The sequence below is a fragment of the Caretta caretta genome, chromosome 19 (genome assembly GCF_965140235.1).
Source record: "Caretta caretta isolate rCarCar2 chromosome 19, rCarCar1.hap1, whole genome shotgun sequence".
NCBI classification, from domain to species: Eukaryota; Metazoa; Chordata; order Testudines; family Cheloniidae; genus Caretta; species Caretta caretta.
In genome coordinates this window covers 13,403,688-13,421,145 of record NC_134224.1, presented here as the reverse complement: position 1 = coordinate 13,421,145, position 17,458 = coordinate 13,403,688, and the positions used below count along the sequence as shown (strand labels likewise).

Here is a 17,458-nt window from a genome sequence, read left to right as displayed (position 1 = left end):
CAGACATGCTCCAGAAAGCATGGATGCTTCCCTGAAACTTATCCAGACTTCTTGGGTCTGAGATTTAGGACAGAAATCTGGCCAGAACAGGCCTCCTTACAGGATCTCAACCTTTCCACTTCCAGGTGGATTCCCGAAATGCAAGGGGGGAAAGTGAAAAATATTGAGGAGAGGGGGAAAAAGGGGAGCAAACGTCTTCAGGTGGCAAAAATTAAAAGGGTTAGGATCCATTCTGAAGTGTGGTCAAAGGTCCTGCTCAGTTCTCCTATGAACTGCCAGACCAGATTGATCCTACGGCCATTTAACGCACTAGCCTGTTTCCAGCCATGGCCAGTACTAGACGCTTTGGAGGAAAGTGCAAGAAACCACATAATGCGCAATTATGGAATAATCTCCACACAGGGGAAGGTTCATCCTAAATCCTGGTAGTTCCCCCATCACGAATTTTAATGTAGCCATAGGTAAATCTTGCTCTATGTAGGTCTATGATAAGTATATCTGGCTCTCACCTAGCGCTTTTCATCAGAAGATCTCAAAGCACTTTACAAAGGAGGTCAGCATTATTATCCCCATTTTGCAGAATCATAGAATCATAGAATCATAGAATATAAGGGTTGGAAGGGACCCCAGAAGGTCATCTAGTCCAACCCCCTGCTCAAAGCAGGACCAATTCCCAGTTAAATCATCCCAGCCAGGGCTTTGTCAAGCCTGACCTTAAAAACCTCTAAGGAAGGAGATTCTACCACCTCCCTAGGTAACGCATTCCAGTGTTTCACCACCCTCTTAGTGAAAAAGTTTTTCCTAATATCCAATCTAAACCTCCCCCACTGTAACTTGAGACCATTACTCCTCGTTCTGTCATCTGATACCATTGAGAACAGTCTAGAGCCATCCTCTTTGGAACCCCCTTTCAGGTAGTTGAAAACAGCTATCAAATCCCCCCTCATTCTTCTCTTCTGCAGGCTAAACAATCCCAGCTCCCTCAGCCTCTCCTCATAACTCATATGTTCCAGACCCCTAATCATTTTTGTTGCCCTTCGCTGGACTCTCTCCAATTTATCCACATCCTTCTTGAAGTGTGGGGCCCAAAACTGGACACAGTACTCCAGATGAGGCCTCACCAATGTCGAATAGAGGGGAACGATCACGTCCCTCGATCTGCTCGCTATGCCCCTACTTATACATCCCAAAATGCCATTGGCCTTCTTGGCAACAAGGGCACACTGCTGACTCATATCCAGCTTCTCGTCCACTGTCACCCCTAGGTCCTTTTCCGCAGAACTGCTGCCTAGACATTCGGTCCCTAGTCTGTAGCTGTGCATTGGGTTCTTCCGTCCTAAGTGCAGGACCCTGCACTTATCCTTATTGAACCTCATCAGATTTCTTTTGGCCCAATCCTCCAATTTGTCTAGGTCCTTCTGTATCCTATCCCTCCCCTCCAGCGTATCTACCACTCCTCCCAGTTTAGTATCATCCGCAAATTTGCTGAGAGTGCAATCCACACCATCCTCCAGATCATTTATGAAGATATTGAACAAAACCGGCCCCAGGACCGACCCTTGGGGCACACCACTTGATACCGGCTGCCAACTAGACATGGAGCCATTGATCACTACCCGTTGAGCCCGACAATCTAGCCAGCTTTCTACCCACCTTGTAGTGCATTCATCCAGCCCATACTTCCTTAACTTGCTGACAAGAATACTGTGGGAGACCGTGTCAAAAGCTTTGCTAAAGTCAAGAAACAATACATCCACTGCTTTCCCTTCATCCACAGAACCAGTAATCTCATCATAGAAGGCGATTAGATTAGTCAGGCATGACCTTCCCTTGGTGAATCCATGCTGGCTGTTCCTGATCACTTTCCTCTCATGTAAGTGCTTCAGGATTGATTCTTTGAGGACCTGCTCCATGATTTTTCCAGGGACTGAAGTGAGGCTGACTGGCCTGTAGTTCCCAGGATCCTCCTTCTTCCCTTTTTTAAAGATTGGCACTACATTAGCCTTTTTCCAGTCATCCGGGACTTCCCCGGTTCGCCACGAGTTTTCAAAGATAATGGCCAATGGCTCTGCAATCACAGCCGCCAGTTCCTTCAGCACTCTCGGATGCAACTCGTCCGGCCCCATGGACTTGTGCACGTCCAGCTTTTCTAAAAAGTCCCTAACCACCTCTATCTCCACAGAGGGCTGGCCATCTCTTCCCCATTTTGTGATGCCCAGCGTAGCAGTCTGGGAGCTGACCTTGTTAGTGAAAACAGAGGCAAAAAAAGCATTGAGTACATTAGCTTTTTCCACATCCTCTGTCACTAGTTTGCCTCCCTCATTCAGTAAGGGGCCCACACATTCCTTGGCTTTCTTCTTGTTGCCAACATACCTGAAGAAACCCTTCTTGTTACTCTTGACATCTCTGGCTAGCTGCAGCTCCAGGTGCGATTTGGCCCTCCTGATAACATTCCTACATGCCCGAGCAATATTTTTATACTCTTCCCTGGTCATATGTCCAACCTTCCACTTCTTGTAAGCTTCTTTTTTATGTTTAAGATCCGCTAAGATTTCACCATTAAGCCAAGCTGGTCGCCTGCCATATTTACTATTCTTTCGACTCATCGGGATGGTTTGTCCCTGTAACCTCAACAGGGATTCCTTGAAATACAGCCAGCTCTCCTGGACTCCTTTCCCCTTCAAGTTAGTCCCCCAGGGGATCCTGGCCATCCGTTCCCTGAGGGAGTCGAAGTCTGGTTTCCTGAAGTCCAGGGTCCGTATCCTGCTGCTTACCTTTCTTCCCTGTGTCAGGATCCTGAACTCAACCAACTCATGGTCACTGCCCCCCAGATTCCCATCCACTTTTGCTTCCCCCACTAATTCTACCCGGTTTGTGAGCAGCAGGTCAAGAAAAGCGCCCCCCCTAGTTGGCTCCTCGAGCACTTGCGCCAGGAAATTGTCCCCTACGCTTTCCAAAAACTTCCTGGATTGTCTATGCACCGCTGTATTGCTCTCCCAGCAGATATCAGGAAAATTAAAGTCACCCATGAGAATCAGGGCATGCGATCCAGTAGCTTCCGTGAGCTGCCGGAAGAAAGCCTCATCTACCTCATCCCCCTGGTCCGGTGGTCTATAGCAGACTCCCACCACTACATCACTCTTGTTGCACACACTTCTAAACTTAATCCAGAGACACTCAGGTTTTTCTGCAGTTTCGTACCGGAGCTCTGAGCAGTCATACTGCTCCCTTACATACAGTGCTACTCCCCCACCTTTTCTGCCCTGCCTGTCCTTCCTGAACAGTTTATAACCATCCATGACAGTACTCCAGTCATGTGAGTTATCCCACCAAGTCTCTGTTATTCCAATCACATCATAATTCCTTGACATCACCAGGACCTCCAGTTCTCCCTGCTTGTTTCCAAGGCTTTGTGCATTCGTATATAAGCACTTGAGATAACCTGCTGATCGCCCCTCATTCTCAGTATGAGGCAGGAGCCCTCCCCTCACAGAAGGGGAAACTGAGGCACAGGGCTGTGACGTGACTTACCTAAAGTCCCCCAGCAGGCCAGTGGAGAGCCAGGAGCAGAACTCGGACCTCGTGAGTCCCACCTTATCCACTAAGCAACAATGCTTCCCTTAGTAGCAGCCACAGGGTCTTCTGCCTGTCGATCCACTGACCTCTTCTGTCTGACTCTGGTGCGCCAATCAGCATAGTGCCTGGGCATGTGATGCCAGCTCTGCCATGTCTACTCTAGATTAGTTCTGAACCTTTGTTGAGGTAAAACCCCTTCCTTGGAGAACCCCTCCCCCCCCCACCACACACAGTGTGTACCCAATCCAAGGAGCAACACATGTGGAGTGAAAAACTCCCTCCTGACCGCCAGAAAGGGAAACTCCGTGCTGGCCAACAGCTCTTTCACGTATCAGACTCCAGACAGCCAGGTAGGGATGGCAAAGATTTCTCCTGATTCACCTCAACACTTCTCCCGGGATCACGCCCCGCCTGCCAACTGCTCTGTCCAGTGACCTCACACAGAGCACAAGGGCTAGTGTTATGGGAACCTCTGGCTAGTTTAAAGATTCCACTCCTGCCCCCTCTTTGTGGCCTGCTCTCCCAGTTAAATACACCCATTCATCTCAATCTCCTCTCAGGAAGGTCCTGTCCGTCCCCCACTTCCATTCCTTGCCCTTCATGTCACTGTATTTTCCTTCACGTAAGGGTGACCAGAACTGGCCAAGGTGCACTGTGAAAGCGACATGAAGCATGTTAAAGGCCCTGCAGTCTTTTTCTCAGCCTAGCAGGAAAGCCACTCTGTTCTGCCGGTTCCAGTGATTCTGGGGGCTCTCAGTCTCTATAGCACGGCATAAACTGACCACCAGCTGGGGCCAGAATGCCCTTCCCCAATGCACAGACATGGGTCTGAGTTCAGATGCAAACTCTCCACTTTTAAATCACTTTTACCCCCTTTAAGGTCCTTTACAGAGCAATGTCAAGTGGCTAAGGGCTCATCTACACAAACAGATCATGGCAAGCAGGGTGTGCATCTACCCCACACTAGCCTGCCGCGCTCTGACTGTGTGCACCCCGCTGATGTGCGTGCATGCACACACAAACACGCACACTGCTCTCTTTGAAATAGGATTAGTTCGAAGCGCATTAACAAACGGTTGATGCGCGTCAGCCGGGCGCACATGACAGTTGGGAGAGTATGGAGTCGATTCACATTCCAGCTTGCAGTGAACTATATGTTCATGTCGATCAACCCTTAGTGTAAATGAGAATCAGACCCTTTGGGTCTGGGATTCTGGCCTGAGTCCAGCTCTGGTACTGCAAAAATAGCCTGTTGTGGTCACTGTGAATCCCCCAGCGCAGGCCACATGCAGAGAGAAGCTCCTAATCCAGTGCAGCATGGGAATGAAAGTTCCTCCCTTCCTGGTTAAGGGTCTGATGCAGCTCCCACTGAAACAAATGGGCGTTTGGCCAGGAGTGGGACTGGCTTCTAAGTTTGATTCCAGTCTGCAGCCCACCTCTGTTTGAGCAGAACAGCTACAAGGAGATAGACACTCCAGAAGGCGTTGGCTGGTCTTCATGAGGGACGCTTTGTCAGCAGGAGTGGGCTGGAGGGTCAGGGGGTACTTATGTAACTATCAGGGTAACTTGGGAGAAGTCTCGTGGCAGGATGCCACGCCACCAGCTAAGGGATCATTTAACCCAGTATTCAAGTGAAATTAACCAACTACATAAGGCTGCTCTCTGGGGGGTTAGGGGTGGGGTAATCCTAAGGGCAGCATTTCTGGGGTTGGATATCCACATGGCATCTGGAGTTGCCTTCTCCTCCTCTTTTTTGTGCTCTTGAAAACACACTGAATGTCCTCACACAGCTGGTAAAGCTGGGTTGACTCCAGCATTCAGCTGGTGCAGTCTCTGCAGTCACTCAGGAGCCACTTGAGTTTCCTCCCCTGCTGCAGGGTACAGCCTGGAGCTCCTGGCGGAGCGACCATCTTGGAAAGGTGAATATCTTTAGATCAGCTAACACCCACCTCCCATCCCCACCCCCACACAATACAGCACCCTGGCATGACAACCAGATGCGCCCCCCTCCTCACCCGTGTGATGTTCTGCACCCGGAAGAGGCGAGCAACGAAATCCTCGTCGGCTGATCGGGAAACATACTCCACTTCTATCGGCCCATACTGCTGGAGCCCTGGCTCAGGCCAGTACTGTAAACAGGGCTACAGAGAGAGGAGAGAGAAACAACTGTATGAAATGCAGGTATGCGCGGCAGAAGGCATCACGCAGGGGCATGGGGCACCATGTGGGGGTGTGGGACAGAGGGCGCTACATAGGGACATGGGGCTCTGGCATGTGACCTGGGGACACAGTGCAAGTTCCCCAGGCAGGAAGGAATGACACCAGGCACTGGGTGGGGGACACAGCACAAGGGTGCTTAGCACAGGGCACATGAGAAAGGCCACAGCGTGCAAACACTGCCCATGCTATCCACAGCACATTGCTGGATGGAGCTGACCTTTCTATACTGACAGGTCAAAGGTCAGAACCTGCTCTCAGTTACACCCACGTGGTCCTCTCCAGACGTCAGCTGAGCAGAAGCCTGTGAGGGGTGGGGTCACCCAGCGCTGACCGGTGCCAGATGGAGCAAGGTTAGTCCCATATCTGGTCCCACCTCGGGGTGGTGGGGCTGATCTGGCACTTCACTGGCTTCAGTGGAAGTATGGACAGGAGGGACAGGCCCTGAGCGATGACCATGTGTCATTTTGGATTTTATCTCCCTGAAACCAAAGGGAGCTTTGCCGTGGACTGTATTGGGGCTGACTCCAGGAATCTGCCGCTCGTGTAGACACACCTGAGCTGGCTTTGACCTAGCGAGCATGAGTACTGGAGCAGCAAAGCTGAATCATCACAGGCTGCCTGAAAGACTAGGTACGAGCTTGGGCGGCTAGCCTGGGCTGCCTCAGCTTCCCTATTGTTCCTCGAGCTCGCGAGCTCTAAGCTAGCGCCGGTATCTCTCCATGTGCTGCAGCCACAGCTCTGACCGCAACGTAGACATCAGATAAAACCCTTCCCAGATCCTTGGCCACCCTCTTCAGTGCTGCACCTCCTCCCATGATGGGAAAAAGCAGATCTCGGCTCAGAAACCACCACAATGGCCAGGCAGGGCAGATGTTCTGGGGGGGACTGACTGCTGGCAAGGCCGCCTGGCATTGTTCTCTCTCAGGCTCAGGAGCACACTTGATGTATTGCTCAATCCGAGGGTCGTGGATGCTATTGTTTTCACACCATGCCAGCCGGGAAGCCGGAATCAATACAAAATATACGATGTTTGTCACTGCACTTTAAAAGAACATTTAGTATTTCAGGCTGGCCGACGGCCTGGGCCTAACTGCATGGCAAATGTATTTGAGAAATAATTGGTTATTAATAGGGGCTATCAATCTCCGTGATCTCTAAGCCTTCTAGACATAGAGCTATAATTTGGATATTAAAACTTCCTTCGGCAAGACATAGTTCAAGAGAAGGATCTACCCTCTAAGTCACCTCTCAAAGCTGCCGGCTGTAAAGGCTGATTTATTAGCTGTTGGTCTTAAACTGGTAAACATATAAAAGCTGGATACATATTATCACATGGACACTGCTGAAGGACGACCGTCCCGAGAGATGGCAGAGGGGTGTAAGGAAGGAATATGGCAGGTAGAATGCACCAGGGGAAGGTACACGCTGCAACCTGGCCCTGCACACCCTGGAGTCTGGGCTGGACCTTGCTCAAAGGAGAGGGGACAATATGGGAGAGCTGTTGGCAATGCAGGGCTGAAATGGGGAGCAAAGCGGGAGGGGGGGCGGGAGGGAAGAAGGGGAAGTGAGGGAGTCGGCAATGCAGCAGGTGCCATGGGCAACCCCAGTGATGCTGCGGGGCAGGGCTCAGCCAGGGAGTGGGGCACAAGCAAGCAGGGAAGCCCCGTGACGCAGCGAAGGCCTGAAATGAGGAACAAAGCACAGGGGGAGACGTATGGGCGCCTGCAGGGCTGAGCTAGGGACTTGTGCCCAAGGGAGCCATGAGATGCTGGGAATGAAGCAAAGGGAGGAGATGGGGAAACAGAAATTCTGTCCCCACTCCTGACCCAGTCCTCCCTGACGTCATGCCTGGAATTGCTCTGGCTTTGGAACAGAGTGGCATTACGGACTACGACTGCAGAAGCCAGGCCTTGATGGGATGGTGGAGGAAGGATTAACTCCGTAATATGTCAGTGTCTTTAGAGGGCCAGATTTGGAAACATGCACTCACATTTCCCCCATAATGCGTGTGCGCACGTGTAAATGCAATTGCACGTGCAAAATACACCGTTGTGCACACCAGTCCCTGTCCTCGGCCACAGGCAAACATTTTTGCAGGCACTAATGTCTACAAATCTTCCCTGCTGTATGCTGACCCCTGTAGGTGAGAAAAGAAGACTGAGTGGGGACAGGGATCAATTGTTCTTCAGGTCCAGTGAAGGCAGGACAAGAATTAATGGGCTCAAAGTGCAGCCAGGGAGATTTAGGTTAGATAACAGGAAAAACTTTCTAACTAGAAGGGGAGTTAAGCTCTGGACCAGGCTTCTCAGGAGGTTGTGGAGTCCTAGTCATTGGAGGTTTTTAAGAACAGGTTGGACAAACCACATGTCAGGGATGGTCTAGGTCCAGGGGTCTCCAAACTTTTTGAATTGCGCGCCCCCATGGCCAGCTCTAGGGAAGCAAAAAAAACCTCAGAAGAGCGAGGGGAGCCGAGCTGCCGCCGGCGTGCCGCTGAAGACGGAGCGAGGGGAGCCGAGCTGCGGCCAGCGTGCCGCCGAAGACGGAGCGAGGAGAGCCGAGCTGCGGCCGGCGTGCCGCCGAAGACGGAGCGAGGAGAGGTGAGCTGCGGCCGGCGTGCCGCCGAAGACGGAGCGAGGAGAGCCGAGCTGCGGCCGGCGTGCCGCCGAAGACGGAGCGAGGAGAGCCGAGCTGCGGCCGGCGTGCTGCGAAGACGGAGCGAGGAGAGGCGAGCTGCGGCCGGCGTGCCGCCGAAGACGGAGCGGGGAGAGGTGAGCTGCCGCCGGCGTGCCGCCGAAGACGGAGTGGGGAGAGCCGAGCTGCCGCCGGCGTGCCGCCGAAGACGGAGCGGGGAGAGCCGAGCTGCTGCCAGCGTGCCGCCGAAGACGGAGCGGGGAGAGGCGAGCTGCGGCCGGCGTGCCGCCGAAGACGGAGCGGGGAGAGGTGAGCTGCCGCCGGCGTGCCGCCGAAGACGGAGCGGGGAGAGCCGAGCTGCCGCCGGCGTGCCGCCGAAGACGGAGCGGGGAGAGCCGAGCTGCTGCCAGCGTGCCGCCGAAGACGGAGCGGGGAGAGGCGAGCTGCGGTCGGCGTGCCGCCGAAGACGGAGCGGGGAGAGGCAAGCTGCCGCCGGCGTGCCGCCGAAGACGGAGCGGGGAGAGGCAAGCTGCCGCCGGCGTGCCGCCGAAGACGGAGCGGGGAGAGCCGAGCTGCCGCCGGCATGCCGCCAAAGACGGAGTGGGGAGAGCCGAGCTGAGGCCGGCGTGCCGCCGAAGATGGAGCGAGGAGAGCCGAGCTGCGGCCGGCGTGCCGCCGAAGACGGTGCGAGGAGAGGCGAGCTGCGGCCGGCGTGCCGCCGAAGACGGAGCAGGGAGAGGCGAGCTGCGGCCGGCGTGCCGCCGAAGACGGAGCGAGGAGAGGCGAGCTGCGGCCGGCGTGCCGCCGAAGACGGAGCGAGGAGAGGCGAGCTGCGGCCGGCGTGCCGCCGAAGACGGAGCGAGGAGAGCCGAGCTGCGGCCTGCGTGCCGCCGAAGACGGAGCGAGGAGAGCCGAGCTGCGGCCGGCGTGCCGCCGAAGACGGAGCGAGGAGAGGCGAGCTGCCGCCGGCGTGCCGCCGAAGACGGAGCGAGGAGAGGCGAGCTGCCGCCGGCGTGCCGCCGAAGACGGAGCGAGGGGAGCCGAGCTGCCGCCGGCGTGCCGCCGAAGACGGAGCGAGGGGAGCCGAGCTGCGGCCGGCGTGCCGCCGAAGACGGAGCGAGGGGAGCCGAGCTGCAGCCAGCGTGCCGCCGAAGACGGAGCGGGGAGAGGCGAGCTGCGGCCGGCGTGCCGCCGAAGAATCAAAGGTCCAGGAGCGGTGCTGCCGCCGTGCCGGTGGCGCTCCTTCGGTGGCGCTCCTCCTGCTGTGCCCCCCCACAGATGGTCGTGCGCGCGCCCCACTATGGAGACCACTAGTCTAGGAGGTTAAATTGGTCCTGACTCAGAGCAGGGGGCTGGACTTGACAACTGCTCGAGGTCCTTTCCAGCCCAGCATTTCTATGATTCTAAGTACATTTTGCTCCTGCTCTGAGATCTTAGATAGATAGAACCCTAAGACCAGTATGTAAATCCATGGTGTGCCCACACGTGGAATACTTGGTGCAAAAGACATATTAGAATTGGGAAAAGTACAGAGCAAGAAGAATATTTAAGGGTCTGGAACAGCTTCCGTTGAGGAGAGATTAAAAAGGCTGGGACTGTTCAGCTTGGCAAAGAGACGACTAAGGGGGGAAGTGACCGACTGGGGTGGAGAGAGTGAATAAAGGAAATGTTGTTATTTACCCCTTCTCATAACACAAGGACCAGGGGTCACCCAATGAAATTAATAGGCAGCAGGTTTAAAACAAACATATGGAAATACTTCTTCACACAACACACAGTCAACCTGCGGAACTCATTGCCAGGGGATGTTGTGGAGGCCAAAAGCATAACTGGGTTCAAAAAAGAATTAGAGATGCTCTTGGAGGATAGGTCCATCAACGGCTATTAGCCAAGATGGCCAGGGACACAACCCCATGCTCTGGGTGTCCCTAAGCATGTGATTGCCAGAAACTTGGAGTAGATGACAGGAGATGGATCACTTGACAATTGCCCTCTGAAGCATCTGGCACTGGCCACTGTCGGAAGACAGATACTGGAATAGATGGACCATTGGTCTGACCCACTATGGCCGTTGCAAGGGCTCAATCCTACAATGTGCCAAATGTCTGCAGCTCGTGGGTGGTAGCAAGGGGCAGAGCACTGGATCAGGAGACCTGGGTTCTATCCCAGGCTCTGCCACTGACCTGTTGGGTGACCTTGGGAAAGTCACTTCCCCCCTTTCTGTGCCTCAGTTTCCCCATCTGTAAAATGGAGATATGATACTCACGCACCTTTGTAAAGCATTTCAAGGTCCAGAGATGAAAAGTGCTCTATCAGAGCCAAGTATTAGCATTAGTAGTGCTGAGATTAGCCTCTCTGTCACCCCGCCTCCTCTCCAACAGGGAGATTCAGAGCAGGCTGAAGAATGGGGTTAGCCAGAACATTTGATTTCCTAGATGTGAGAACTCCCTCACCCGTCCCCTTCTGGTACAGGATCGCTCCCTGCAGTCTGTTCTGCAGTGCACTGTTCCTCCAGTACTCAAAGGTCCTAAGAGTGATGGAATCCCCAACCCTTAGGAAACTAGATTGCAAATTCTTTGGGGAAGGGACCAGCTTTTTGTTCACACAGCACCTAACAGCTGGGCCATCACTGGGGCTCCGAGGTGCTACTGCACTACAAACAATTAATAATATTTCACCACTATTCCCCTTCCTTAGAAAACTAACCCAGCTTCAGAGATTCTCCTGCCAGGATCAACCTTGGTGTTCATAGAATCATAGAATATCAGGGTTGGAAGGGACTTCAGGAGGTCATCTAGTCCAATCCCCTGCTCAAAGCAGGACCAATCCCCAACTAAATCATCCCTGCCAGGGCTTTGTGTTCTACTTCTGCTTAATTTCCGGTCATATTAACGTCACCCCACAAGGACCCTGTGGATGCAGTGCCCCTCTTCAGAGAAAATATAGGAACATTGTATACTATAGAATACATAATATATAGCTATATATAATAGAGAGAGAGAGAGAGATGATTAGCTATAGAGATAGAGATAGATTATCGACCTATTGACCTATAAATATTTTACCTGCCTATTTAGCTCAGCGCAAGTGTCATACAAAGGAAAGTAGAACTTCATTTGGGGCCATTTACTCCATTCATCTGCCTATTTCCTGTGAACATTACAACTGCAGTTTTGGGTCATTTACATTAAGTGTCTGATTTCAACTCATAAAACAATCTGGTTAATGAAGTCTTCTCCAGACATTCATTAAGAGTCTATAATGCTAATTTTATGTAAAAATCCCGTTAGTTTCCTCATCAAATTAACATTACAGAGCTGTAATCGGCTCTTAAATCTGCTCTGGCCTCGGCAGGAATGTTCTAGGAATCCCTGTAGGGGTTGGTACACCGGGAGAGGCCTGGAATGGTTCAAATGCTGCCTTCTATCCCAAGGGTACTGGTTGGTCCCCTCTCTAAGGTGCATATGTAATGGATAGCAAGTCCCACCTGGCATGGCAAATTCATAGTGTTAAACCCATGGGAAGGTCGCTATTAGAGAGTATCGATTTAAAAAGAAACATTTGCGGCCCTCAAAAGTTCTGGCGCGCGTCAGTGCCACTCACCCAGGCGGAGTTGGACTGGTTGAGCTGGTTGAGCATGACGATGGAGGTGCAGCCGTAGTCGTACACCAGTCTCCAGAAATCTGTGGTGGTGTTCTGCAGAGGGTGCAGGGTGACGACGAAGGCCGCGCTCTTGGTGTAGCTCTGAAGGGGAGCAAGCACAGAGTGGAGAGGACCAGTGAGCTCCTTAAAGCAACACAGCCATCCAGAGCACAGTAGGGGTGGGAGAGGAAGTAACAGGCCCTCTCCCCCAAAGAGCTAAAGGGGAAGGATGGTTTGGTGGCTAAGGCTCTGGACTGAGACACCAGAGATCAGTCCCCAGCTCTACTGCAAGCTCCTTGCACCTCCCAGACTAAACCTCGTGCCGAGATCTGTCACAGGAAAGTCCTGGCAAAGAATAATGCCGTCTCAAAGGCCCGATCCTCTGATTCAGTTCACTGATGGGACCCTACTGACCGCAGTGGGCATCGGACAAGGCCTTAACCCCCCGTGCAGTAAACAGTGCAATGTGCTGCATAGGGAAGCCGAACAGCTCGCTCTGTGCAGCAGGCAGCGTGATGCAGAGCGCATCGGTTTTTGAACAGGGCTGCAAAATCTGGGCCCTGTGAGGCAGGCTGCGGAAGGAGAATGGAGGAAATGTTCCAACTGTGCCTTTTGCCCTGCAGTATCAGTAGGAAAAGAAAAACAAGCCCATTGGATCCTTGTGACAACCTGAGAACTCCCTAGCCCTGATTCCCCCCTTTGCCTACACTGGTGTAAATCAGGAGTAGCTCCATGGAAGCCAAGGGAGCTACACAGTGTGAAACTGGTGCAAGGAAGAGAATGAGACCCACTGGACTCCAGTTGGGCTTGTCTGAAACAACTGCTCAGGGGACCAAGAAAACTCAGCAACGTAACGGAGCAGGGTGTTCTAATAAAGTGGAGCAGAGCTGTACTCAAAGGCCTGACTCTGATCTCACCTACATCTGGTCTGCATGCTTTAACGCCACTGACTTCAATGGAGCCACTCCTGATTTACACCGGAGCGTGGGAGAGCAGAATCAGGACCGAAAGGTTTGCACATATTGGATGGTGGTCTCTGACGACAGAAGGTTGCCCAATCAGGATGGCTTCTTGTACAGGTAAATCAGAAAATGGGGCCAGACCCTCAGTTGATATCAATCAGGAGGCTCTATGGACTTCAGTGGAGCTGTGCTGATTTACACCACCAGCTGGGGATCTGGCCCAAGGACCTGTTTTCTCTGCTTTGTCAAGCTTCTGCTCAGCACTTTAGGGGCACCTGGGAACCTGACTCTCAGGGCAGATCTGAGCCCTGGCAAGGGTTGCTCACATCTGCTGGCGATACTCCCAAGGGACTGCTGGCAGCTGGACATAGCGAAGTGCGGAACACGATGGATGCCACTCTCTCTTGCGCCTGCCTGCCCAGACACGCACACACATCTTACAAGGACCATGTGAAAGTGTTGGGAGTGGTGCAGGAGCTGGGCAGGGTGGCTCTGTGCCAGCCGGGAGCTCTGCCAGCCCAGGGCATTCTCAGTGACCAGCTACACTTTCGGGCCTCTTCACACCACTCAGGGGGCAACACAGGGGCATGAACGCACTGAAGAACCAGGAGTGAGGAGCTTGATTCAGATCTCCTTCATGCTGGTGTAAATCAGGAGTAACACCCATTACGTTAACAGTGGGACACAAGTGCAAGTGACATGAGGAGGAGGCCCAAGATACCCATAGCTCTTGTCCTATTTCGGGTTCGGCCCCGGAAAGCCGAATGGTTTAAAAATGTGTCTTTACATTATCTCAGCACTTTGACATCCCTTGGGGGAAGACGACACACTTTTCACTCTCAGACCTCTCAAACATAGAGCTTCATCCACCTTGCTGCAGTGGGCTGGAGATCACCTCTAATCCAAGCACAAGACCAAGAAATGTCAGCTCGGTGGATTTTTTTTCCCCAGAAAGTTACATGCTCCACTTAAGAGGGGTGCAGAACAAAAGTGCCTCTCAGTTTTGCTCTCCCCAGGCGGTAATCTCTCTGGGGGTGGAGGGAAGCTTAGAGGCAAGACACCTCTGTGGCTTTGCTACTTGCAAACATTTTCTTAGGGTGAAAAAAAGACGGCATGAAAGACCCCTCTCCAAAGGAAACTGCGCTGCTTGTTAACACTTTAAAAGCAGCAAGTGCTTTTAGGGGCACTTGAAGAGAGAGAGGACAGACAGTGGAGTGTTTGCTGGTTCTCCACCCCCACTAAAGGACTCTTGAAACGACACTCTGCGCACAAGTGACAAATTCTCTGCGCTCAAAGAACATCTTTGTGCCTTCGGATTTCTCCTTGAGCCTTGTTTTTCCAGGCAATCTCCCTGCCCCCCCGCCCCCCCCCCCAGGAGATTTGGGCTTGATTAACGTCAGCTGCCTTAAGCCCTGGATGAGTTTTCAAAAACGGAGGGAGGAGATAATAATTTCAGAAATGGACCTTTGGTCTGAAACAGCATTCTTAAAATGAGTCCTTTTAAACCACTGTTTCTCAAACCCGACCCAAAAGGGGGTTGCGAGACTCTTGTTGGCGGGTGTTGGGAGTGGCGGTGGTTGCTGGCCAGATGTCCAACTCCGCAGGCAGCCCTGCTGCCAGCAGCATCATAGAAATAACGGTGGCATGGTATTGGGGGGGGGGGGTTGTCACTTTTTGGGAGGTTGTTACAGCCCGAAATATTTTCAAAGGGAGTTCCAGCAAAAAAAGTTTGAGAAGCCCTGCTCTAAAAAATAGAAAAACAAACCAAATGCCCACAACCAGACACAGAGAGAAAGAGAGCATGGAGCCTGTAGGGAAAGGAAATCATTGTGCAAATTCCCGCCAACTGTCCTCTGACTGCAAGTCACTAGCCTGATTACACCTATAGCAAAAGCTGGGGGATCCCAGAAACCAGGAGCTGTGTAGGGCGGAAGGGAAGAGGTTTCAGCTAATGATTGTGTCATACATTTCCACAGTGCCCAAGGATTCCATACTGCGTAAACAAGTCGGAGTCTTTCACCTGCTGCTGGCATGGAGCTATTTAACTGGGCACAGAAACACTAAAAACGAGACTTTCTGCTTCTAGGCCTTTTCTGTGCCTACCCAAGTGTGTGGCTAATTCCACTAAAGTCAATGGGATGACTCATGCTTAAAGTTAAGTACATGCTTAAGCACCTTGTTGGATCAGGGCTATCTAGCTCCATCCAGGGTACTGCTTAGCTTCAAGGATGATGCAATATGGAGCAGCTTTTTCATTCTAGTTCACACCAGTCTAAATCCAACCTAGGCTGGTAGCGGCTGAGAGCTAGGACTGTTTGAAGACTGTGGCTCAGCAGAGTGGAGGAAATAGTATCCAAATGAATGAAAACTCAGGAGTGCCTTGTGGTTAATGCTGAATTTCACCACTAATAATGAGTGTAAATATGAGATTAGCTGTTACGGGGCTGAGACAGGATAAACCTCATGACAGTAGTTACCGGGCATCTGGTAGAGCTGCGTGGAGAAAGTCATTCTGTTTTGAGGAGGATTTTGATATTTCGAGAGCTGGTTACCATTGTGATACAGAGTGAAAACCAAACATTTTTAAATTCTCCATGAAGGGGAATGAAGCTGTGGATCTTGGGAGCCCTGGGGTTCCTGATGTCAGGACAGTCCGCCTGGCTGGCTGCCCCAGAGCTGCAGACCCTGGAAGGTTTCTTGGGCTGGTTGCCATGGGAACTCAGTTGAAATTGAAATGTGTCAAGTTCAACTAATCATGAAATTCTGATGAAAAATGTGTCCCACTGGGATTTTTCTGGCCACCTCTAATATTTAAGGAATCTTGTTAAATGCTAATATAGCCCCAGATCGTCAGCTGGGATAAAAATCACCACAGCTCCATGGAAGACAATAGATTTGGGGGTCATGGTGGACAATCAGCTGAACATGAGTTCCCAGGGTGACGCTGTGGCCAAAAGAGCTAGGGAAATCCTGAGATGGATAAACAGTGAAATCTCAAATAAGAGCATAGAGCTTATTTTGCCTCTGTGTTTGGCACTGGTGCGACCATTGCAAGAATCCTGTGTCTGGTTCTGTTGCCCACAATTCAAGAAGGACGTTGATAAATTGGAGAACATTCAGAGAAGAGCCATGAGAATGATTAAAGGGTTGGAAAACCTGCCTTATGGTGATAGACTCAAGAAACTCAAATCTATTTAGCGTAACAAAGAGAAGGCTAAGGGATGACTTGATTATAGTCTTTAAGTACCTACATGGAGAAGAAATATTTAATAATGGGCTCTTCAACCTAGCAGAGAAAGGTCTAACACGATCCAACAGCTGGAAGTTGAAGCAAGACAAATTCAGCCTGGAAATAAGGCATACGTTTTTAACAGTGAGGGTAATTAACCATTGCAACAATTCACCAAGGGTTGTGATGGATTCTTGACAATTTTTAAATCAAGGTTGGATGTTTTTCTAAAACAGTGGCCCCCAAACTTTTTATTTGTCCCCCCCCCTTACCAGTAATGGAATCTATCTGTGCCCCCCAGGAGCCACCGCTGGGAGCCAGGGACCTGGGGCCAGGAGCCAAGCCATGCCCAGGGCTGCAGCTGGGGGCTGAGCCATGCCGGGACCAGAGGCTGGGAGTGGAGCTGTGGTCAGGGCTGGGAGCCAGGGACCCAGGCTGGGGCCAGAGTGGAGCTAGGGGCAGAGGGGGCTGAGTGGCGCTCCCTCCCCACTCCCCGTGGGGGCTGGCCCAGTCCCCACCATGCCCCCTGACCGCGCCCCCCCGAACGTTCTTCCATGCCCTCCCAGGGGGGTGCGCCCCGCAGTTTGAGGACCACTGTTGTAAAATCTCTGCTCTGGGGACTTTGGGGGGGAAGTTCTTTGGCCTGGATGATCACAACAGTCCCTTCTGGCCTTGGAATCCATGAATCTCTGCCTGAGGGTCAGAACACGTGCAATCACGGCTCTCCTCTCCCACAACTGCCAACAGCTTTCTCATTTCTTGTCGGCGTCGTGATCTAAGTAACAGCAACATGCCCCGAATGCGTCTCTCTCAAGACGCAAGCTCCTCTTTCTGCCTCCTTGAAGGAGCCTTAACTTGCCAAGCGACATGCCAGACGCCAAGTACCTTGTGAGATGGCGGCTGTTCATCATCCACTTTCCCACTTCATTACCACCTCCCGGGGACTCGCCGCACCCCCGGGAAGGAACACCTCGGCAGCGTTCACTTTCAATATTGCCTGCTCCTTCCTTTGGCTGCTCTTTTGTTAGACACATTTGCAACACTTCAGCTTGTGCCGTGGCAAGTAACTTCTGTGCATAATGGATTTCCTTTCCCCGCCTGAGAAAAGGGAGGAAAAAACCCTTCCAAGTTTCTTTTCTCGCACGTATGTCACCTACTCATCTTGTGTGCTAACAGAGTGACACTCTTCCATGCTATG

General features: G+C 52.2%; 1 protein-coding gene across 10 annotated transcripts in view; it reads right to left on the bottom strand.

The window, feature by feature from the left end:
• Positions 1-17,458, bottom strand: part of PTPRU (protein tyrosine phosphatase receptor type U) — a 322,599-nt gene that overhangs the window by 20,741 nt on the left and 284,400 nt on the right. For all 10 annotated transcript variants that reach the window (XM_048825551.2, XM_048825549.2, XM_048825552.2 and 7 more), the window contains 2 exons: positions 12,031-12,171; positions 5,592-5,717 (listed from right to left, as the gene is read on the bottom strand). In XM_048825551.2, coding sequence (XP_048681508.1) covers positions 5,592-5,717; positions 12,031-12,171 — 267 coding nt within the window. The remainder of the gene's footprint in view (positions 1-5,591; positions 5,718-12,030; positions 12,172-17,458) is intronic.